The following is a 24,394-nucleotide window of genomic DNA, read 5'->3' as shown; positions in this document are numbered from 1 at the left end:
TCATTTTTATGTTTATACAGAAAGGTTTTTCTATTTTATGAAAAAAAACAAATTTTCATAGTCAACTAGAGAATAATAGTAGCTATTACACTGAGTATTGTTATCTTAAAATTAATTATTCAGTGCAAGGCATAAACCAAAAAAATTCTTACAAAAACAAAACTGATAAAAAACAAACTTCCTTTTCAGTAGAGTAAGATAAACTATTAGTATAAATGAAACAAATTAGCATATATATTGCAATATTTTTTAAACAATGGAACATTTAATTTGGAAAAGTATTTGAAATTTTCCCCTACTTCCTATTTATATCTCTTTAATTTTGCTCTTTGTCTATATTGTGTTTCTTTAATATATTAATTATGTTATTTTAAGTCTCTATGTTCTAACTCCAATCTCTGGAGCAAAATTGCCACTATAAATTACATAAGCTGTATTTTTCCCTAGGGTTTTTTTTTTTTTGGCCATGTGGTCCTGCTTCTCAGCATACCATAATTTTTGTTCATAAGATATTGTGCATAAGAAACCGAAGAGGTTCTAAATCAGTGTCTTTCAACCTTTCCTTCTGTTTCTCATTATCTTCCCCACAAGAAGCTTTACTATGTTTTCCCTACTAATTCCTGCATCGTACCAGATCAAATCTGTTTGTACATGTTGGGCTTTTGGAGTATCATAAACCATTGTAATGTGTAACATTTATTTAACTCCAAGAAACAATCCTAACCTCCTCGGGTGTGGCCTTGCCCCATGAGAGACATATTCTTCCACTTCTAGGCGGATACCCTCTCATGATGGAACATCTCTGGCTGCCCCATGCCAGACACCAGGTTCTTTCAGGTTCACAGTGGGCTGCACAGTGGACTTCTTTCAAGATCATGCCTTGGGTAAGGCCACTAGCTTTCTCACTGAGAACCAACTATGGAAATGTTCTTTTAATTTAAAGGGACAGGACCATTGAATTCAGGCAATTTATTTAAATATTTTTAGATCATATTCTTTTTTTTCTGGATAACAAGAGGCTTCCAATTAAGTGTCAGCAAGGCATACAGTAAAATACTACATAACTCTGAAAAAATTGCTCAAGTAGGTGTGGTGCTGTGCTCCTGTAATCCCAGAATTTGGGAAACTTTGGAAGAAGGATTGCAGGTTCAAGGCCAGCATGGGCTACATATATTTAAATAGGAGACCCTATTTAAATGAATGAATAAAGCAAAAATAAAGATAAAAATTGTTCAGTTATCCAACCCTTTAAAATATTTCCTATGCTAGACAATACATTTTACACAAACAGCTTATATTTATTTAATGGATCCTAGAAGCATTCCAAGAACAAATCATCTACCTTATCATTCTAAATTGTGATTTGAGAATGGCACTCAATACAATCTAATAGCTCAATAACAGGCAAAAATATTATGAAAGAACAGTGTTATTATTTATAGCTGATATAATTTTCTAGAAATCTAGAGTTACTTTAAGGATTGTTGAAATAAATGAGTTAATTAGCTTGCACAGACTCCTTATAAACACAAAAACTTCATCAGCTTTGCCACCAGCAACAGAAAGAAAACATGATATTAACAGAAATATAGAATGGCATAATATTAATGAGTGTGTGTGACTTTTACCCAACAAACTATATGTTAGAAAGGAAAATTAATACTAGTGTCATTAAAATAAATATAAGGAATGTTCCTAGAAGGAAAAACTAGATATCACAGGATGATACTTTTAACAAAAATATATACTTTTGTGTGTTTCGCAGTTCTCTGGACTCAACCCAGGGTCTTTCACATGATAGGCAAGTACTCTACTACTGAACTACACTCTGAGCCCTGCACTTTTAATGTCATTTAGAGTAATGAGTTAGGAGAATGGTTTTCAAATTTTTGTCACTTAATGTGTTAACTTAGAAGGATGGTTTTCACATTTTTGTAGGAAAAAAAGGGTTGAAAACCACGAAATGTAACAGAACCTAAAAACAGATATCTGTACTTGGGAAAAACAATATAGTGCTGGTTAAAGAGACTAGGAAACTACGACATACATTAAATAAGGTGAGACATAATAAGTCAGTGGGGAGTAAAGGATTATTCAGCAGTGAGAGAAGAGAGCAACTGGTTACCAAAATGGGAAGAAAAAATGTTCTCCTTTCATGCGTCAATGCAAATTACAAGCCCATTAGGCCACAGATATTTATTTTGTGCCTGCTGAGTGTCATATTCTGTGAAGTACCAGAGATCCAAAGACGAGGCGGTAGGCTAGGGGTGGAACACATCAGCAGAACATAAGGAAGTACAGCGAGGCATCTAGTCCTTTCCAGGGGCAAATACTCTGTCCCACATATGAATTTAAAAGAGTCAGAGTCCATTTTTTAAAAGATACACAGTAGGGGCTCAAATTTAGGTGGCATAATAAATTACAAGTGTTTAAAAATAATATGGTGGTTATGTTTCTATCTGCATGCATTTCCATAGAAAAGGCTGGGTTCTTGGGCTTCTGCCTCCAGTGATGAAAGTCTGTTGTAACCTGTTATGTCCAGAATGATTATAGGGAAACAAGACAGTGGTGGATTTCATCAGAGAAGTATGGCAGTGAAAAAAGGAAAAGATATCAAAGCTAAAAAGGACAATCTCTAAGAAATGTCTGAAAGAGCTCCTCTGAGTAGCATAAAACTAAGGGCCTGAGTACCTCAGCCTTATGACTTTCTAAACACCAGTGTAGGCAGCACAGGCAGCTCCAAGCTGAAGAATGCCCAAGAAAATGACACTGCAGGGGAAAAATAGATTTTTCATTTCTTACAATTTACAGTAATTGTACTGTACCTGTTTAATATACCTACATTATCCTTAACATATACCAAGGGCTTTTTACCAGTATCATCTAATTTAATCTTTATGATGACCTAAGATCCAAGTGTCATTATGATGGTCTCTATAATATAGATAAGGAAATCAAGGTCCTGACATGTTAAATAACTTGTTAATGTCACCACTAAATGTAAAGCCACATTACTATAAATGAGTTCTCACTGATCAGTTCATCCCAAACTCATGATTCTTCCTCTCCCCAAAATCACCCTTTGTACATTTGAAGTCAGAATAACAGAATCAGAAAATAAGGGATTAGTCAAAGGAGGGATAAAGCCTGGAGTCTGATTCCTCTAACAATTACTATCTGTAAGATCATGGGCATGTTAAATAATCTTTCACATCAGTTAAATAAAAATACCATAACCCTGCCTCAGAATGAAAGAGAGAAGCAGATGTCTGTGGAGAAGCATCTGGTAACTGCAAACACAGAGTTAAAATGATGGCAGCAGACTAAGTATCAAATTAGCAAAACTTGCATAGGGATCCCCCTTGCATGATTCAGGGAACAAAACACAGAACTAGGAGAATTTTAAGGAGTTAACAGATAACCAGGTTGGAAAAAGGCAAAGGGGAGATTCACCGGGGAGCAATGAGGTTCCAAGGTTATAACACAATTGTCTTCCACTGGTCCCTTGCAAGATGGTAATTCCTTTCATAAAAGAGCTAATAGTAATCATAATAAACCGCTTGAAATGTTAAAAGATCATATCACATAGTATCAAAATCTAAGGACTAACACAAATTGAGAAACGTGGATACCTGTGTCATACCTTTATTTGTCCCTTTAGTGTACAACATAAATTCAAAGGTATATTCCTTTTAATACTTTTTTTGTCATACTGACAGTGCTATGACAAAGAGCCCGGCATATGCTAAGGACCACGCAAACCGCTTTCTAAGCACTACTTCACCAATGCTGGGAATGATTTCTATCATCCTCATTGTAGCAGAAATGAAGTCCCATAAGCTACTAAGAGGCAGGAAGACAGGAAGACAGTCTAGCTTTTGAAAAACAGGACATGATCTTGACTACAGCAGTAATCCTGTGCAGATGTGGATGGCTTTGGGAGAAATCTTTACAGAAAAAATGGAATTAGCAAGTTAAGAGTGCCATGTTTCCCCGAGGCAGAGATCTCCCTCAACACTTCATCAGCATATGTTCTCACCATTCTCTCCCACTCAGCCCTTTGGTCCCTTCTTTGCTGCCACACAAGCTTACCTCCAGAGATGAGACAGCTAAAACCCAGGCTGACTTTGAAATAAAAAACCACACACACACACACACACACACACACACACACACACACACACACAGCTATTTAAGTTCAAATAATTATTGCAGTAAGGAACAAGAGGTATTAATTAGGCCCAGGCTCAACTATTTTAAGCATACACATTAAATTGACCTGCTTGGAAGTCAAGTCACATTCAGTTAACTCACTCACTGCCAGTGACTGACACCAGCTTTGGCCTTTAGTAGATTCTATCTCAGTTTGCCTCAACTGGAGCCTGAAAAGAATTTTCAGGAAAACATGAATGTTTCGTACATTTTGAAAAATTTATTGCCATGTTATCATAGTTCTGAAAACCAGAAACATTACAGTGATTGCTCTTTCATTTCAGGCTGTCCTGTAACCTCAGTACTCAGCATCTATATCTTTTAGCAGTCAAGTGTCCCAAATATTATTAGTTCTATTACCCTGTGCTAATAAGAAAAGATCAGAAGAGGACCATGCTACAAGAAGTAAATGATCCCATAGAGCATTGTGGAATCATCACCAAAGGCTCTTTACCAGGGATGTTGTAGAATTCAGCTTCACATTGACTATGACAAATAAGCCAACTCAGAGAAATAAAGAATTCTGGACCACAGTCATCAATAGCGTACCTATCTTGTTAATGGTGACTCAGTTTTAGTGAAGTGTCATCATTCCTATGGAATATTAAATTGATACTGTTGGACTGGGGATATAGCTCAGTGGCACAGTGCTTGCCTAGCAACCATGAGGTCCTGAGTTTGATTCTTGGTACAAAAAAAAAAATAGCCTATCTTTAATTAAGGTATTATTTACATACTATAATTGGTACTATTACTATAAATTCTACTCTTTTTACAATTGTGTTGTACTTCTTTGAATTTTTTTAGTTTTAGTAGTAAGCAGTTAAACACAGTATATACTTGAAATTTTCTTTGTACAAAAAACAATTAAAATATAACTTATGTAAGTCAACATTATGAATATAAAAAAATTCTATTTTTAAAGAAGTTCATATGGGCTGGGGATTTATCTCAGTGACATAAGTGCTTGCCTGGCAAGCACGTTTGTGAGTTTAATTTCCAATACCAAAAAATACAAAAACAAAGACGTTCCTATGTCATTGGAATTTAAGGGAGACCTTTAAGGTATGGACTGAGACCACAAATGACTGGCACTTGGTTTGGAGGTGCTGAACCCAGCTGGTGGTTGCCACTGGCTGCCCTGGTGATGTGCTCTCCTCTCTCCATGAAGGACAGATCTGAAATCAAGTTCTGTACCACAAAATACTTACAATGATGGGGGACAGAATTAAGATAGAATATGCACATATATTGACTCCCCACAATGAATGTAGTCATTAGGTACTACAAACATGTACTAATAAAAAAAAAATTAAAACCAGGGTAGAGAAAGTCCACGAAAGAGAACAAAATAATTTTTCCTAACTTTCTGTAGCCAATAAGACTTTTGAGATGAAAACTATAGAAAAAAAATTCATAGACTAGAGAAAGTGGTACATGATACAAGAAGAAGCCCAGTATGAAAATATCTAAATAATGAGAGAATGAAAATAGTTTACAGAGATGAATAATTTTATTTAATGAATAAGTAAAAATAAGATGATACCATCCAAGCAAAGAAAAACTTAAGTTGATGCCAGAAACTTGAAAAATAACTTGCAGGATCAGTAGATGAGGAATAACTGTTAATAGGTTTGGCTTAGGAAAGTTTAAATATATATACACGGAATTCCAAATCTCATCAACTCACTTGCAATAAGTCAGATTACACAAATATTCCATCTTCACTGAATTTTTCTTCTTAAAACAGGCTAGAAGTATAATGCAGACATAGGCAACTGTCAGAAATACGAGTACTTAGTTTATTCTAAATAAAGAGATACAGGGCTGGGTGCAGTGGTGCATACCTGGAATCCTACCTCAAGGAGGCAAGAGTATGATAAGTTCAAGTGTGGCCTAGAAAACTTACGGAGATCATGTTTCAAAGTTTAAAAAATTGAAAGGGCTCAGGGGTGTAGCTCAGGCATGGTGAAATGCAATAATAAATGAAGAATGAGACGTACAAAAGGACAGTCATATTATTTTTGAAAGGGCCTGAAACATTCTGACTTCCCAGTGTCTACAAATTTTCAAGTAAGATTCTTGTTTTGCTAAAAGTAAGGAATCTAAAAATCAGATGCTTAGAAATAATTGTTTAGAATAATGTTTACTCATTGCCAAAGAACCACTAAGTAACATTCTGAAATCCCAACACAACATTTCATTGAGATTTATTCAACCAAGTGCAAATGCTGAATAAATGAAATAATTTAATTGCTAAATTTCATCGTGTATCATAGAGAAAATATCAAATTTCACCCCATCAAAGATTAATAGAAAAATCAAAATAAAAATGGTACAAATTACTTACATTTAAGTAGATATCAAAGATTGCAGACACGTTCTGAGGAACAGAACTAATCACCAACCTATGACCCATGCAAAGCTAATTACTAACCCCAGTATGGAGAAAACCTTCAGTTTATCCTGAAGCTTGCAAATCAATGTTTGATCATTTCTGGTCTTAAATAAGAACCAGTCATGCAGGGAATTCAACTTGAAGTACAAGCAGAATTTCAACACAAGTTTATTTAATCTCCTTTTTTCTTTTCTATCTCTCCTTTATTTTCATGAGAAAACAAATTTTTATTCCTGAAATGTACAACCTGGATGGGGGGCAAGTTATCAGTCACTTCCATTTCCAGAATTACATAAAACAATGAAACTAAAGTCTTCTATGGAAAAGCTATCAGATAAAATTACTGCCAAAGTAAGCAAACCAGAGGAACTCCTCTCTCTATGCTCATGAATTCATCCATGAAATGGCCAACATCACATAAGGTGATGAAACTTCAATATCTATTTGATCAATGTGATAGCTTTCCTTGATAAAGACTTCTTACCTTCTCATCTCCAGAAACCTCTCTAACAATTCAATTGCATTTTGACAAACAGTTACCTACATAGGCCCTCGCACCATAACAGCTCATGGCAAGCGAACAGAAAGAGAGATTTATGAAAGAACACTCAAATTTCCTTTTTTTACCAATTAGGCTACTGTTTGATATACCCTCCTCATCCCCAAAAACACAGGGATCCTAATGCTATTTTATAGTATTTTCATAATTCCCTGAAGACAGCAAATCTTCTTGACTCGCCCCCAAGCACTTTTCAGACTTAGGTGATACCATCCATAGATCTCCAGGTGTCAGTATCCCCATTCTAGTGGCTATTTCAGTGGCAATGGTTACAGTCCCATAATTGAGGACCATGGTCACTTTTTCACATCATCTTTAATACACACATACTTTCCTGGTTGCAACATAATATTTAATATGATCTGAATATTTTTGATGATCTGAATATTTTGGAGGTCATGGGACAGTAAAGTCAAATGATCTTCAGATGCTCTAGACCACTGTAGAACAACTAGAAATTAATAAATGAAGTCCAACTAATGTCAAGCTCAATTGCATTTTTTGGTGACAACTGTGACAACGTTGCCAGAAAACGATTTGAATCTGTGTTGGCTGGACAACCCCTACCAACCTCACAGTACGTTACTATAGATATACAAAATATGTCATTTATCCAAAACCGATACCAAAATTCTGCTCCTTCCACAAAGAAGTGGGTTATGTAGGTTCCTAATAAGCACCAAGAAAGGTGAATTCATATTGACAAAATGAATAGCTCAGGGGCATGCAGGGGAACAGGAGCTGAGGTTAGGATAAACCTTGAAAAGTCCTTGTAAATATTTGAAAGTGCATTTTAAAAGGATATAGTGAGAAAACGTGACACTTTATACACTTGAAGCAGGTACAAATGGATGATATTAACTGCTGTATCAGTTCCCTAGGCAGGAGATACTTTTTAAGAGTCTCACATCATTGTGGCTCTAAATGACACACTTAGGAAAGGACTTTGCCTTGTTATAGATAAAATAAGTTCTAAGCACTATGTTTCCCCTAAATCTTGTCCTGCATGAAAATGTTCATCTCTGGGGGCTCGCTATGAATCCGAAGATGCTGCAAAGCATGAATAATTCAAGGCAGATAAGGCAGCTTTAGAGTAACCTTTATTTACCCTCGACAGCTGTATGGAGTGGGCTCATGCCACAGGACCCAGTATATAGCCTCAGTTCCACCAGAGCAGCTTTATACCGCCTGTTCTTCCTTTCCCTTGGGCTCCCAGGGCTCTGTCCAACCACAACCTGACCCCTCCTCGCTTTCTCCCTATGCACCACAGCCTACCAGAGAATCATCCCACAGACCTAGAGCTGTCCACAGGTGGTTCTCCACTTCCTTGCTTCATACATTCTGGAAAACATGCCAAAGAGGGAAATATATTGTCAAGAAAATTTTTATTCCTTGAGAGACAAAAACAATTCAAACGTCTTGATTATTCCTCCTATGCTTTTCATTGATAAACTTCTCATCTATTCACATCCTTCAATTGTGTATTTTCACTCTCAATCATATATATATTACTGCACAAGGAAAGTCTTTGTGAAGGTGAAGATGAGTCCTTTTTGAAAAGCCAAAGAAATGTGCTGTGATGTCAGCTATATTAACTTCATAAGAAAACTGCTCCTCTTTACGGGTACCAGCATGTCTTATATTGCTTCAATTCACTTTTCTGAAACATTGGTGAAAAGCAAGGAAGGACTCAAAATAGTGTATTACTGCTAAGAGATGGTGGTGGTGGCATCAACAGCTGTGGCTGTTGTTGTTGCTGCTGCTACACTATAACAATAACTGGCAGAAAATAGTAATGGCCAACACTGTCTGTGATGTAGAGGCAGTGTCTTAATAAGGGAGCAGCTAAAGAGGACACACATTCAGTCTTTTCCTTCTGCTCACTTAAAAGATGCCTTGAGAACACGTCAGCGCCATCCAGTTCAGAAGTCTCAGGATGAAATGTATCTTTTCTGTATTAACTCAGGATCAGTCTTTTCTCCCCAAAATACTGTACAGTATGCTCTATAGGGTGGTGAATGGCGTTCCTGTGGAGAGGATCTAACCCTAATAAATGACCTACACAAAATATGGCTCTTAGGTAAAAGAGATTCAAAAGCAGCAAGTCCAGGCTGCTTTGGTGGCTGCCAATCCATCAGATTCAAGGGAGTTCTGTCTCTCAGTTTCCCAGTCCACCGTGGGTCCACTTTACCCCTCACACTTACACCACTGGTCCATATGGCTGCTGGAGCTCTAGCAAGCACCAATGCATTCCTGATAGGAAGGAAGAAGTAGAAGAAAAAGGATCTCAAACAGCTGATTATCCCTTAAATAACTTCCACTAACATGCCAATGGCCACAACACAGCACCATAAATATATCATGTTGTGAGGGAGGCAGCCTGATGGGTACACTCTTTTAATTGAATGCATCACCACTTTGCAAAGCTCAGAATTTTATCATTGAGACAGACGGATGGATCCTCAGTATGTAACTGGATGTCTCTGCCAGTTGCTCAGCTGGTTTTAGTTTCTGGCATGAGCATTCTCCTTCACCTCATGGAATCCAGCCTTAGACACACTATGGTGATACCACTAATTAGAGGGCAATACTGTCCCCTTAGGAAGACACAGTCACTTACAGTGTGCCTCTGTAGCTTTCCCAAAGTAACTTGCCATGGCAGGAGAACTGAAATTCTTGTGACCTCCAATCCTGGGCAACTCCATGGTCTGCAGTTCACCTCAGTGACAGACCAGGCTGTACTCCAAAGGTGCATCTATAAGTTTAAGACAACCTGCTACATTCTCAGAGAGGCAATGTTATACATTGTTGAGGGCTTTCCACGTTTATCCACAAAGGCCTATTGAACAAGTAATGCAGTAGAAATAATTCATTTGCCATCATCTAAAGTGGAATTGATCGGCTTTCAATAGATTAGTCTTTGTTCTAATGAGGTGTGGAGAAGAGTATGGATAGAAGGAAAAAGGAGTGGTAGTGAAGAGCAGCTCATAAATTTTCCTTGCTTTGTTGTCTGGAAAATGAACTTTCAACTATTCTCTCTTCAGAAAGGATCTTGTTTTATTGCTGTGTTCATCACAGACCTTACACTTGCTGTCAGTGGGACCTTGGAGTCCACTGCAAAGCATTTAGTAAGAAATAGGGGGAACATTCTGCAGACCACACAAGCTGGAGTTGGACAATACCTCCTCACAGACATGAGCAGTGGACATGGGAATGGAGACTGTTATGGGTTGAATTGTGTCCTCTAAAAACTGGTGAAGTTCTAACTTCAGGAACTTTGATTAGGACCTCATTTGGAAACAGGATATTTGTAGATGAAGTTAAGATGGAATCATTAAGTGAGCCCTAGTGCAATATGAGCATGCTCATACAAAAAAGGAGAATCTGGACATAGAGATGAACATATACACAGAAATACCATGTAAAAGTGGTAAAGATGAAGGCAGAGATAGGCGTGATGCTTCTACAAGCCCAAGAAGGCCAAAGACAGCCAGCAAACCACTAAAAACTAAGAGTGGTCCATGGAATGTTCTCTGATTCTCTTACTTTCTTCTTTGGAACGGGCTCCCAGATAGCAAGAGAGGCATGGACCAGAGGCTCCCTCACTGTCCTTAGAAGGAAACAACCATGCTGACACCATGACCTCAGACTCCCATTGTCTGGAATGTAAGACAATCAATTCCTGTTGCTCAAGCCATCAAATGTGTGGCATTTTATTCTAGCAGTTTCGGCAAACTAATCCAAGGCATGAAGGGGCATCTTCATCTGCCCTTCTGCATCCCGCACTCTTCAGGTAAAAGGTCATATTCTTTTGTGTTCCTCTCTCCATCTCTGTCTCTGTTTCATTGTAGCCAGTATCTCTTACACACTTGGGGCTCTAGTCATGCAGCTTCCAGGGGTTGCAGAACAGTCACTAAAAGTCAGGTCATGAGTAAAGAACAGCCACGGGGCCTTTCTCTCGGACAAGGACCCTCCACTACTATGACCAAGGTCAAAGAGAAATCAGATGTCACTGACTTGGGTATCTGTTTTGAATTCTCTCTCTGCCCATGATGTAACCACATGGACACCCAGCTGTTAATGGCTTATGTAGAATCAGAAATTATCTGAGGGAAGAAAGTAAGCGATTATGCAGCAGAAAGAATTAGAATGTCTCACTTTTGAAGAGGCAACAAGTTCAAACATCTCTCTACTCTACAGTATCTTTTGACTGTAGTTCTCCATCCCAGTAACACCTCTCTGCTCTTTCATTCCTACTGCTGCCCATTCTGCCAACAGAATCTGTCTGATGGTGGCTGAAAGAGTTGGGGCAGAAAGACAAAACCCTTTTGTGGACTGGAGAAGGCTCACTTCCACGAAAGTTCGTTCTGCATCTTGTATTGTTTTCTTAATGAGAAAAAAGAATTTATAAAGGAAAGAACATAATGAACATCTACGTCTACATCAAGTACCCATCTTAACAACCAAACAGACATGGCAGAACTCCCAGGGTGGTCCTAACTGACCTCACTTTGCCCTCTCTTCACACTGAAGGTGACAAGTGGAATTTGATATTTACTATTTTTAAGCATGTTTTCACACTTCTATTACAAAGGCAATCTACCCCAAATTAAGCAGTACTTCTGGCCACACTTCCAGTGGTTTCATTTTTCTCTTTTATTCATCTACTAGAGTAGATATAGTAAATAGTAAATATATAATATAAATATAAAATAGCATATAAATATAAAATAGTAAATATATAGTAGATATAGTAAATAGTCAGATCCATGTACTTGGGCCAGAGTAATTTCTGAAGTGGGTTAATTCTACTATTTTCAACAACTATTTTCACCTGTATTATCCTCTACTCTTCACCATGAATAAAATTATAATATAAAGAACTCAAGCCAGACGAATGGGAAACATACTTTGTCTACATACCTACTTCTCAACTTGGAGCATCAAATGGAAGGCTGCATCAACTATGCTGAAAATTCTCCTCCATCCCTCCAGATTAAATTAGAATTTAACAGAACAATTAAATTTCATTCTTTTATATACAGAACTGGAAAAACCAATCAGTAAAGGACCCACAACTCTTACTCTGTTTTCATATCTGAGTGCAAAATATAAACTTGTACACAGACTATAAATTTATTAAGTGGAAGATACAATCAATCTCCCTCATTATATCTGGACAAGAGCATATTCTCATTAAAAGTTGGAACAAATTAGTGTAGGAATTCCATAATTATTAACTGATTACATAAAAATTACTAATGTGTTAGTCTATGAGACTACTAAACAGTAGGAGAAATAAACAATTTCAAATACACGAAAGAATACACTGTAGGCTTATGTGGAATACCTTTACATGTCAGACACAGTTCTAGGCACAGAGGACATAGCAAAAATCCCCCATAAGTTTAACGATCCTCTGCTCTCTCAGGATACAGTGTACAGAATGATACAAATCATGTGCCCTTAGGAACGAGGGGAAACCCACAATCAACAAATCACTCTACAAATCATAACTTGGCTAAGAATGGCTCAAAAAAATCACATAAAGCCCCAAGTGTTAAAACAAAACAAAGAAAATCTGTTCTATTCTCTGAATGAATATAGCATCTCTGTTAACTTCTGAAACCTATTAAAATGTGTTGTTCAGAATAATTTCCTGCACATAAAGCACAAAAGCTTTCTCACACTTAAACAAATATAAGAGCTGAAAGAAAAATGTTAGCACTTGGAATTTCATAAAATGAATGTCTGAAAATAAAAAACTGCTTCAATGTCCTCAGCAATTACACATGACCACTTGAAATAGTTCAGCCTCTTTACTTTTTGTCCTGCTTCTGCTAAAAGAAAATTTGTAAACAAGCAAGGTGCTCAACTCATCTACGTGCACACCAAGAATCAATAATCATCGAATAACAGGGATTTACAAAAAACTGTACCAAATATAATAAAATGTGTGACTATCTCTACTTGGTTAGATTTAAGTAAAAATTCTTTGTTCTTTCACTCTTTCTACAGTGGAAATAATCAGACAAAAAAATGAATACCTTTGACCTGAAGATTTTCATAGTTAAATAAAATGCTATCTGATTTTTTAAATTCTGAGGCTGTAACAGTGGAAGTGCCTAATGAAAAAGGTAATGCATCAAAAGACAGTAGTGAAAGCTAAATTCTCTGTCTTTAAAAGTGTCTTTTCCCCCAAGTGACAAGCTCTAGGGGTAATTCTGAATGCACTTCTTCCTAGTTGGGTTTTTAGTTTTCTACAATAATCACTTGCATGATTTATAGAAGGATTATTTAGCTATTATTTTCCACAAAGATAAATTAGACCTAACTTATTACAACATTAAAAATTTTACATTTCTATTCAAAAGATAGATCACAGTGTGGGGAATGACACAAGCCAGTCTATTTTCTAGTATGATTCTTAGAAATGCCTCCATGTTTGAATTACTTCACTCTTTGAAATGATGCATGGAAGTTCAGAGGGGTCAAATGTACAAACCTTTCTGAAATTAGCTATTCCAAAGCACGGCCAGGTGCTGGGTCTTCATTCACCTCTACTCTGCACCCCTACCAGCACCACATTTGGTGAAGGACGGGGGGGGGGAGCAAAAAATAAATGGAGCAGCAAGCAAGGTGGGTTAGTTTTTAAACCCCTATTACTTGCTGTTTGTTACAGGATTAATGCATTTCTTATTGGTGGAAAAACAACTAAATTCAGAGCCAGTTAACTCTTTTATGATAGGTTTTTAAAGCTTATTTTAAGATGAGCTTTTGCTTCCCTTGGCTGCAAACCCCATTTCCCAATAATCAGAGGTAGGTTATGAAGCCAGAGAACAATTTGTCACATCTACGAATTCCTTTACCTACAAGGCCAAGTTTCATCAACCTCCCACTAAACAATGTGAAATATATGACTGTGTTCTTAGGTTAAGGTCAGTGTGCCGGGTTACACACACAGGCAGAATGATTTCTACTGCAGCAGCAAAAACAAGAGCTCCAGCATCAACTTCATTTACACTATTCAGAGAAGGGGGAGATGCAGTCACCTTTCGGCATGAAACAATGGAAGCTGCGGGCTTCAAGGCAATGCAGATCTTGGACCATAATGCAAAAAAGCGAGAAAAAAATGACAATTTGATATGAGCTACAACCGCAGAAATTACCTACAACCCTAAAGCACTTCCTGAACTGGCCAGTTTCTTCTCAAAACACTTCTCCCACTGGTGGGCTGGAGATACTGTTTCAACCTTCATTTTGAAAGCTCTTGCTCCCAGTAACTAACTATCTCTAGTATCTTGGGCTGACCTCTGAAGATGCAAGAGTGAGATTCCCCAGTATTAAGGTACCCCAAGGGAACATTTCTTTCTGCCAGTCTGACATTGAGTGTGGAAGCCTTCAACTACCTGGCATTTCTTTTAATCAGTTATACTGCTTTGGGGCCCATCTTACAAAGCCATCTGTCTTTACAGACATCAATGCAAAAACTATGAAAACCCCACTTTTTATTGTGGCCCCACAATGAAGAGCAATCCACTTCAAAGTGTGTTAAGCTCCTGGGGCTCTGGTGCTGAAATAGCTTTGCTCAAACTTTTCATTGTTCAGGCCTCCAAGGAGCCTGGCCATCTAGAAGATAAAAGGATTCCACTGAAAACCCCATGTAAAAGAAAATATTTGTTCAGTCCCAGTGTTCCTACAAAACGATCTTATGCTCCATGCTGGAAGCCTGAGAAGATGAAAATGAAGGGGCCTTAACAGACATGGCAGAGACCTGATCAGATAAATTGGAGGTTGGGGGATATGTGCCGCCCTCAATTGGAGAACGCTGTGATGCCCTCTTTCCTGGGAATATTCTACCCTTTCTTACAAAATTTTCCACACCTTAGGAATGTCATTAAGTAGAAATGCTTTGACTTTTTCTTTCCCTACTGAATACAACTGCAATTATATTTAAAATACCTTTACTACTATTTCTTTGACAGATTCCCTTTTGAAAATTTCTATTCATACACTTCAATAGTCCTATCCCTCTCTCAGTGATAGTATGCTGGCCTTTAACAAATGTAATAGGAAGAGATAGACCAATGGTATTTTCTTTCATCTTTTCTTTCCTTTTTCTTTCTTTTCTTTCTTTCTTTCTGTTTTGCAAATAGTTTTATCACTCATTAGAATTTGAATGCAAGCAGACATGACAGTGGAAAACAGGAGACTGACATTTAAACATTCAGATATACAAAAATATTGTGGGGATTAATAGTAAGGAATCAAATTTAATGTGCCATTTTGAAAGGTATTCCTTTGACATGGCTCAACCTGGACGTTCACTGCAGCTGGCGGTATATGTCGCCAGCTCACAATAGGTTTCCCGAAAGATAAAGATTCCTCTTTAAGGCACAGAGAATAAAGGTCACTGATGGCTGACCCAGTGGTTTCATCCAAATAAATAGAGCGATGTCAACTCAATTCTATATGGTGAGAAGACCTGCCAGCAGAAAGACAAGCACTCAGGCCACAATTATGGCTGATTTTCAGTGTGTGCAGCAAGCAAGAGGCAGACTATGTCCTTACTCTGAAAAAACTACATCAGTCCTGGAGATTTGACATTGAAGCCCTGATGGAGCTGCTTGAAATGTAAGCAGTACGGAAGTTAGTCCTGCACTGGATCTGCTGCATCAATACCTTGCTCCTTCCCATGTGCAGACAGGCTTAACATATTCTACTAGTGGAGGCAAAAGTAAGGAGGGAAGCTGGTAGCATTTCAGTTAGAGATAATTTAAGATGATGGTAAACTCAAAAAGATAATGTTTAGTATGAGTAACATCTAAACAAGAACAAGACTCGGTCTCTACCACAAACTTAGCTGACTGATTTAAATCAATAAATAGGACTTTTTAAAAACCCAATATTGAGGGACCAGGGATATAGCTCAGCAGCACAGCACCTGTCTGGCTAGTGTGAAGTTCTGAGTTCAATTCCCACTACAAAAATAAATAAATAAAAATAAAAATAAAATAAACCCAATGTTGCGGTTTTAGGGCATCCTCTTCTCCCCATTCTGTATGTCCCGTGAGCATTACTTTTATTATTCTAGAGTGTATACCGTACCAAACATAAATGGCTTTTTGAACATCTTGGTCCATTGCCACAAATATTGTTTTCTGGTTTCAGGAATACTAGGCTCCATGGCTACAGTATCGCCTGTAGATTGCTGTAATCTCTCCAATTCCTGGTCACAGGTGATTGTTTATGTCTGTTTTACAAAAACAGACGGACTCTCTATCCTCATTTAAACAGTTTTATCTTTCAAGGTTTTTAGGGATTGGGCAACCTTGGAATAAATTAAAGCCTTAAATATTTGATGGTATAATGAAAACATTCCTTTATTGTTTTTTACTTTTTTGACATCTATTTTATTTTGTTTTTAGTGCAATTTTAAATTCATAAATATCTAGGATTCTACCTTTGTTTTTTACCAGTGCTAGGGACTGAACCTAGGTCTTCATATGCCAGGCAAACTCGTCCAAGCTACCCAACCAGCCCCTCTACCTACACTTTTAAAACAATTTTAACATTAACAACGTCGAATTTACAAAGATACATACACATAATAATCTCTGAGGTACACACTTTATCTTTTTATACCCATGTTTGTCAACTGCCAATAGTGATGATGACTAAACACATTCTGAATTGATGAAAACACAGCTTATGTGGAAATGCTGGAAAAATGGTAAGTCGTCAGCACAGTCTCTTTGCACGTTTCGTAACTGGTTTCTGGCTTGTGACAGGCTCCACTTGTTTCAGTGGCTTATGATTACCATTTCCTCACTGCGGTGTGTGTTCTCACTGCTGGACAGGGCAAACTCCTAAAGTTTCTTTCATTTGTCCCTTCAAACCCAAATAACACATTGTTCAAAGCATCCTTTTAAAAAAAATTGGTTCCAAAACCAACAAATTTGCTTATTTAACCACAACATCCAGGAATATTCCAAAAAAAGTCTTGATGCACTTTATTGGAGAGTAGAGACCAAATCTGAGGGACCTGAAGTGCCTTCTGGATGGTTTAACCTAAGCACAGAGGAAAGCCAGGAAGCCACTGTTCATCACCTTCTTTAGAACAAAGTAGAAAAACAGTATTGGATCTTGATGAATAAAGCTCCTAAGTTCAATACTGGAACTGAACTCTATCGGGTTTTTTTGTTTTATTTTTGATGTGATATAATTGCTCTCTTTTCTAAGTTATCATCTTTAATTCTTGCATACATAAAAAAGGATCCCGAAAGTCCATTTATTTGCATTGTAACATCATTAAAATCAGTGAGAATTCCAATTCTTACAACATAATCCTATTTTATCCAAGTATATCATTCAATAGCTATCATATTACACTGTTTCATCTTTGGCTACAGGAAAACTAATGATTCTTTTCTGTTTAACCAAGTAAACACATCTATATAAGGCTGTCCTTAAGCCTCCATGCACAACATACAGACTTGGAGCTGTAGATAGAGCTTGACAGTAGAGCAACCATTTAGCATGTACAAGGCCCTAGGTTTAATCCTCAATACTGAAAAAAACACACACACACACACACAATTAACAGCCTTGGGCTTTTTGTACAGCCACTGGGTAAAGCTCCTGTTTAGCTTGAGCAAGGGCATGGGTTTGATTCCCAGAACCACAAGGGGAAAAAAAAATAATATAGATCTCACCTTTAGTTGCATATATGTAGATTTGCAACCTAATATTACCATTATTTTTATCATAGGAAGTTTTAGGTTTGGTTCCCATATTTCAAATACTTTTAGAAAAATACAAAGATATTTACTACTTTAATATTACAACTAAAGTTTTCCAAAAGCTATTAAAAATGTGAGAATAATTAAGTGAATAGCATGTTAACAGAAATTAAAAGTTAAGAATTGTCAAGCATTAAGCAGTTCTGCCTAAAATGCCAGATGTGAGAATTTTCTAAGTCCATAAAATAGTCAGTATTAAGTTTTAAAAGAATCTAATAATAAGATTCCAAAAATATGTTTTTTACATATTTAGCTGATAATTCTTTGTTCATATCATTACATTAACCTCCTCAGCCAATGTAGATAGAGATATATCTCACAGTTTGGTACATGAACAGAAATATATAATTATAATGTTACAGTGATCAAAAGCTTGATGTACTTAAATTTTAATGAAAGGATCTGATTCTTAAACTGGATCCTCATTTTTTGCAACTTGGAGTAATTGTAGAGTCACCATAGTGATCATGTAAAATCATAAAGAACTAAACAGAAGAAATAACTCTTAGTTTATCAGTAAACATTTTTGCAACTAGTAGCATAAAGTGATCCCCTTACTAAAAACTATTTTTGTTTTATTTACTGTATAGTGTTATATTGCTTATAATTTAAAACATGCAAAATAAAACTCAAATTTTAAGTTAAGAATTTAACCTGAACATGAAAAAACAAACAGCTAATAACAATCATGAAAAGTCTGTAAAGAAGGCTAGCAAAAGAGAACTTACCAGGCATTACTTATTCACTAGAAAGCCACTGCATTCAAAACAGAATGGTGTTGGCATAGAAATACATAGGAATCAGAACAGAAAATCCAGAAATGATCCAAATGTATATGGCATCTTTACATGTGACAAGGGTAATATTACAATCACATGAAAATAAAGATTCTTGTAACAATTAGGACTTACATACCTTAAACAGGAAACTAAAAGAACAAATAAAATCCTATCATATATCATATACAAAACTTAAGACTAGAGTAAGATTGAATATTTTTAAAAATTAGGAAAATAAAGAGAATCCCTATATAACCTCATAATATATAACTCAGAAGCAATAGAGGAAAAAACAGACATAAGTTGATTAAACAACAATTAACAGTTTTCATTTAGCAAAAAACCATAAACAGAAATAAAAACAGTAAAGATCCATTTACACACATATAACAAAGGAATATTATTTGTAAAACAATAAGAACTCCTAGAAATTAAAAATGGAAAAATGGCCTATGGAAAATGAACATGCAATGAAGAAAAGAATTTCATGGACATTGAAAGAGACATTGAAAATACACGCACTGTCAGTGGTGATAAAGAAGATGGAAATTTGAGGAATTTTCAGAGATAAGACTGGCAAGAATTAAAAAAAGGGCATTGGCATTTCGTGCTGGTGAGAATGTTAGAAATGGACACTTTTATGTGTGAAAGTGACTCTAATTCTTTGGGTGAGGAAATGTAGCAATGTCTATTAAAATTTAAAATACACATACCGTTTGACCAAGCAATTCCACTTCTGGGAATCTATCCTATAGAAACAAAAAAGGACCAGTACATAAGGATAAAGTACCAAGATGTTTATTCCATGTTGTCTGTGGTGAGGACAGGATGGGGGGTGGTAGCTGAGGGGGATTCTGGAAACAATATAAATGTCCATTAATAGACAAATGATGAAGTAAAACATAATACTTCTACCATATACAATATTATCTAATGGTTAAAAGTAATGGATAAATCTAACAGACTTAGAAGACTGATAAGAAAAGCAAATTGAAGGGTGCGTGTTAAAGTTTATATCTGGATGTCCCCGCAAAGCCTCATGCTCTTGTGGGGGTGGGTTGGAAGGTGACTGGGTCATGGAGGCTGTGCTACTCACCCATGCATTAGTCTGTAGATAAGTTTATAACTAAGTGTGATGTAGGAAGTAAGCCTAGATGGGAGAAGAGCGGTTACTGTGGGAAGGCCTGGAAGAGTCTACTTCTCCCTTGATTGCTCTCTGCTTCCTGCAGTCAAGTCCTGAGCTGTTTTTCCTTTGCCTGGCTGCCCTACCATGGAGCTAACCCAACTATGGACTGAAACCTCTAAACTGTGAGCTAACATAAATCCCTCTTCTTTAACTTGCAAGTGTTGGGTATGTTGTACCAGCAACAAGACAAATAACTAAGACAGTGTTCAACATTGTCATCATGACAGGTAACAAATCAACATTCATGTGACTTTGAGGAAATGGAAGGGTATTGATGAGGAGGACAATGACCACCCAAGGCTATGAATGGAGACAAGGATTGGAAGGGGTGGGAATCATTTGCTTTCTCTTTATGTATTTTTTCCTGTTTCACTATGAGTACAATTATAAATTTTATAATTTCCAAAGTTGAAATTATATCTAAGACAAAATATTGTAAGACTTTAACAGTAACGCTTCCAGACATATACTGTTAGTGAAATAGTAGCAAATGAGCAAACATTTCCATTTTGCTGATACCAGTCTTATCACAGTGTTCACTTTTTACAAGTTTGCCAATACCCATTTTACTCTGTATGTATCAGCCACATGCTTTGGGTAGATTTGGGTAGGATTGACTACACTCTATTTCTAGGGTTTCCTAAATGATCTAAACCAAAATTCCAATTCACTTGCATAGTTTTAAATTTTCTGGTAGTCACATTTAAAAATGTTTTAGAATAAACAAGTAACAGCAAATTTTACAATATATTAGATATAAGTCAATCAATTCAAAACTACTATCAACATGGAACAAAATAATTACCAATAAGATGTGCTACAGTGTTCTTTCCTATTTCCACTAGAACTAGCTACATTACAAAAACTCAATGGCCACATGTAACTAATGGCTACTGCGCTGGACAGCACAGTCTGTGTTAAAGAGAGTAATGCTATAAACTACTATCTCATGGCTAGACACATACTGTAGAATGGTCCAATCAAGGAGAAATACGTGTTAGCAGGAGATGAGAAATTCTCTCCTGATGAGAGTAAACAAGAAAGAGTAACCTGAGATTGCTGGTATGCACAATAAACAAGATAAGTAGCAAGCCTGGAGAATCTGGAGATTCTCTAGAGAATCAGGAGAATATGGGATTCTCTGAATCAGCTCCTACCCAGAAGCCTGAGTCTCCTCATCATAAGTGCTGACATATTTCAATTGTTCAGTCACTTTATATTAGGTTTTATATTACTCAAAATCAAAAGAATTTTAGGAATCATCTGAAAACAGGAGACTCATGACCTATTTCTGATCATCCATGTAACCTTCTAAGGTCTCTAGAGAAATACACATGTGTTTCCTTGGAGACAGCATAGGTGTAAGAGCTCAGAGGAGCCAATCAGCACTCAGTGCTCATTCTGTCTTCTCTTCTGCTCCTCCTTCTCTTACCAGGGTTTCCTAACCCCAGAACAACAGTTTAAAGCAGGCACCCACATTAGGTCTCATCCCTGGCTAGGATAGACTGTTTTACATCAAAGTTCAGTTGTTCTATAAGACTCAATCAATAAAACTTGATGCCACCCTCTGTTGTGCTCCACACTATCATCTTCCAGCCCTGTGGTCACTTCCTCAGTGACCTCTTTGACTGAACCTCTTCTAGGCACACACTTCCTCTTTCACTGCCCCTATATATAAGACCCAGACTCTCAACTGCGGTTCTTTGTTCTGCAAGAAATGGTACCAGTGCAGTCTGATCTTTCTATGTAAAAACATGAACTTGGATCCATATACAAAACTTAACTTGAAGTTAGTCATAGGTTTAAATGTAAAATCCAAAACTTTAAGGCTTCTGCGAGAAAAATCCTTATATCCTTGAATTATGTAAAAATAGCTTAGATACAATACTAGAACATTTGAAAAACAAATTGATACATCAGGCCATCAAAACATTTGCTCTTAATAGGTGCTATATAAATAATAAAAATATAAATCCTGAGCTGAGAGAAAACACTGACATATCACATGGACAGATTAAGCATGTCTTATTCTAAAACACATAGAACTTGAACCTTCAGACTTCTGAGCATTTGAGGCTTTGAATTTTTGTTTTATAGATGATCAAACTATACCATCCAAAACCCAAGCTGGGTGTGGTAGCACACTCCTGCAATCTCAGCACTCAGGAGGTTGATGCAGGTAGATCACTAGCAGTTTAAAGCCAGCTAGGGCTACATAAGTAAGTTCAAGACCAGTCTGAACTATATAATGAGATCCTGTCTCAAAAAACAAAACAAAACAAAAACAAAGGTCAAACCCACGAACAAGCCAAATATCTGCCAGTAAATAAATGAATAATCAAACTGTGGCATAACCATTTGTAGGATATTACTTAGCAATAAAAATAGTAATGAATTCTTATTAACATATGCTGTAACATTGCTGAATTTTAAAATAGTTGTGCTGACTGAAAGAAGTCAATAACCTTCCAAAGGTATGTGCAACACTGCTCCAATTTACATTTTAAAAGTGCAACTTAAGGGGCCGGGGGAGGGCAGGGGAAGGGGGGTTTAGCTCAGTGGAGTAAGTGCCTGCTTGGCAAACACAAGTCAATGCAAAAAAAAGTGCAACTTAATCTTTAAAAATGACAACCAACCACTGGGAGTTGACTGGTTAAGGGTATAGGGACTGATTACTAAGGGGCAGAAGAAACTTATGAGGGAGATACATCTTCCACTATCTTGTTTTTAGTGATTGCTTCCAGATATATACATATATCATGATTTATAAAATCGTGCCCTTTAAATCATGTTGGCTTGCTATAGGCTAATTATGCCTCAAAAAAGCTGTTTTTGTTTCTTGTTTGTTTGCTTTTTAAAGGGGAAACAATGCAGTGTTAACTGGTAGGCTTATAGAGCTCTTGGGGAGGTAAAATTGGTTCCTGCTCAATGGAATTCCATGACAGGAAAGGAGTGATTTTTGTAGGGTGGTAGTTTGCTTGTTTTAAATTTTGCTAAGGGTTAATATAAGCAGAATTCACAGTTCTTTGGTATGCTAAAATAAAATTGCTTCAGTGATATTAAACAGCATATGTGGTGTGTGTTGTAATGGAAAAGACTAGAAAGACCTCCTGAAGTGCCCCATGAACCACATTTATTTTAATTCTCCTTTTAATTACCTGCAAAGGCAACCAGTCCCACCCCCATCCCTCCACAGTGTGAAAGATATATACGCAGAGTCAGCTTTTTAAAGGAAACATGACAACAACAAAGCATTAAATGGCTTGAACTTTCAAATAATTAAGTGCTTTTATCCAGATGCTGGATGACAATATTTTTTCTATTATTTTATCAGAATCATCTTCATTTACACACAAATTAAAGTCTTCAAACACCACCTGAAAAAACTACCATTGTCCCCTGAAGACATGAAATCTGTGGACTGATCTATTAATCTCATTTCCAGATGTAAAGTCAAGTGCATTTTTAAAACGTACTCCAGTGCTTCCAAGTGCTTCTTTAATCCACAAAGACTGGTTTCAGCATTTAAACTAGTTTGTTCTAGTCATAAAAAAATCTCTGCTTATGCCTGGAGCTAACTGACTCTTGATTTGTTCAGATACTAAGCACCATGTTTTATACCCTGAAATACAAATTCCTGGTGAACTCACTCCCACTCCCCAAGTGCTAGAAATACTACAATGAAAAAGAGACCACAGGATGCAAAGAAAAGGAGCCACTCTCCCTCTCTTGGTCCTCCCACCATCCCACTAGGAACATCCTAGTTCCCTCAGAATAAACACAATCTCATGGTCACAGCAGTTACCTGTGATGTTACACGGTGCCAACTCCCCCATGAAAATGCCCCCCTTAGTTCCTTAACAATTATAATAAATCCAAAAGACCACTTCTGCCTCAAAGTTGACCTGTCTAAGCAAAAGCACATGCCAACACCATGGAAAACACTCACAGATTGCTGTGGGAAATCAGGTTTTGGAAGAGTTAAGGGTAAGTGCCAATGACACTGGAAGGTCAATCCATGCATATCCATGACATACCCAAAGTTAAAAAACATTTTTTCTGCATGCTAAAGAACATAGCTTCTATTTTCTAATAAAGGACATCTTCATACAAGCATCCAAAAAATAGCCAAATACTTCTTGCAAGGTTTTTTATCTTAATACAGGATGATTAAAATTCTTTCCTCCCACACCATACATATGTTTGAATTTATACATCATATGTATGTTTGAATTTATTAAAATTTCCATTCTTAAAAAATTAAAATACATACTTCTGTACTACGTCAAATTCATATCACCATTTACATCCACTTGCAAACTAAATCTACAGAGCCATCAGGAAGATTCTTTCCTCTCCTACAATTGTGTGGAATGAATTATGGGCACAGAATCTCTTAGCAGTAAGAGCCCAAAACCACCTGGGTAATGTGCTTGATGAAATGCAGCGCACAGGACC

General features: G+C 36.8%; 1 protein-coding gene across 9 annotated transcripts in view; it reads right to left on the bottom strand.

The window, feature by feature from the left end:
* Window positions 1-24,394, bottom strand: part of Mast4 (microtubule associated serine/threonine kinase family member 4) — a 541,638-nt gene that overhangs the window by 219,107 nt on the left and 298,137 nt on the right. For 4 of the 9 annotated variants that reach the window (XM_063258271.1, XM_063258276.1, XM_063258274.1 and 1 more), the window contains one exon: window positions 19,464-19,499. The exons of the other annotated variants lie outside the window; for them this stretch is intronic. In XM_063258271.1, coding sequence (XP_063114341.1) covers window positions 19,464-19,499 — 36 coding nt within the window. The remainder of the gene's footprint in view (window positions 1-19,463; window positions 19,500-24,394) is intronic. 9 annotated transcript variants of the gene reach the window in all.

The sequence above is a fragment of the Cavia porcellus genome, unplaced genomic scaffold (genome assembly GCF_034190915.1).
Source record: "Cavia porcellus strain 051 isolate PalLab524CR breed Dunkin Hartley unplaced genomic scaffold, mCavPor4.1 scaffold_11, whole genome shotgun sequence".
In the NCBI taxonomy this organism is placed as follows: domain Eukaryota; kingdom Metazoa; phylum Chordata; class Mammalia; order Rodentia; family Caviidae; genus Cavia; species Cavia porcellus.
Note: the sequence above shows the minus strand (reverse complement) of the source record. Positions and strands in the feature narration are given on the sequence as shown.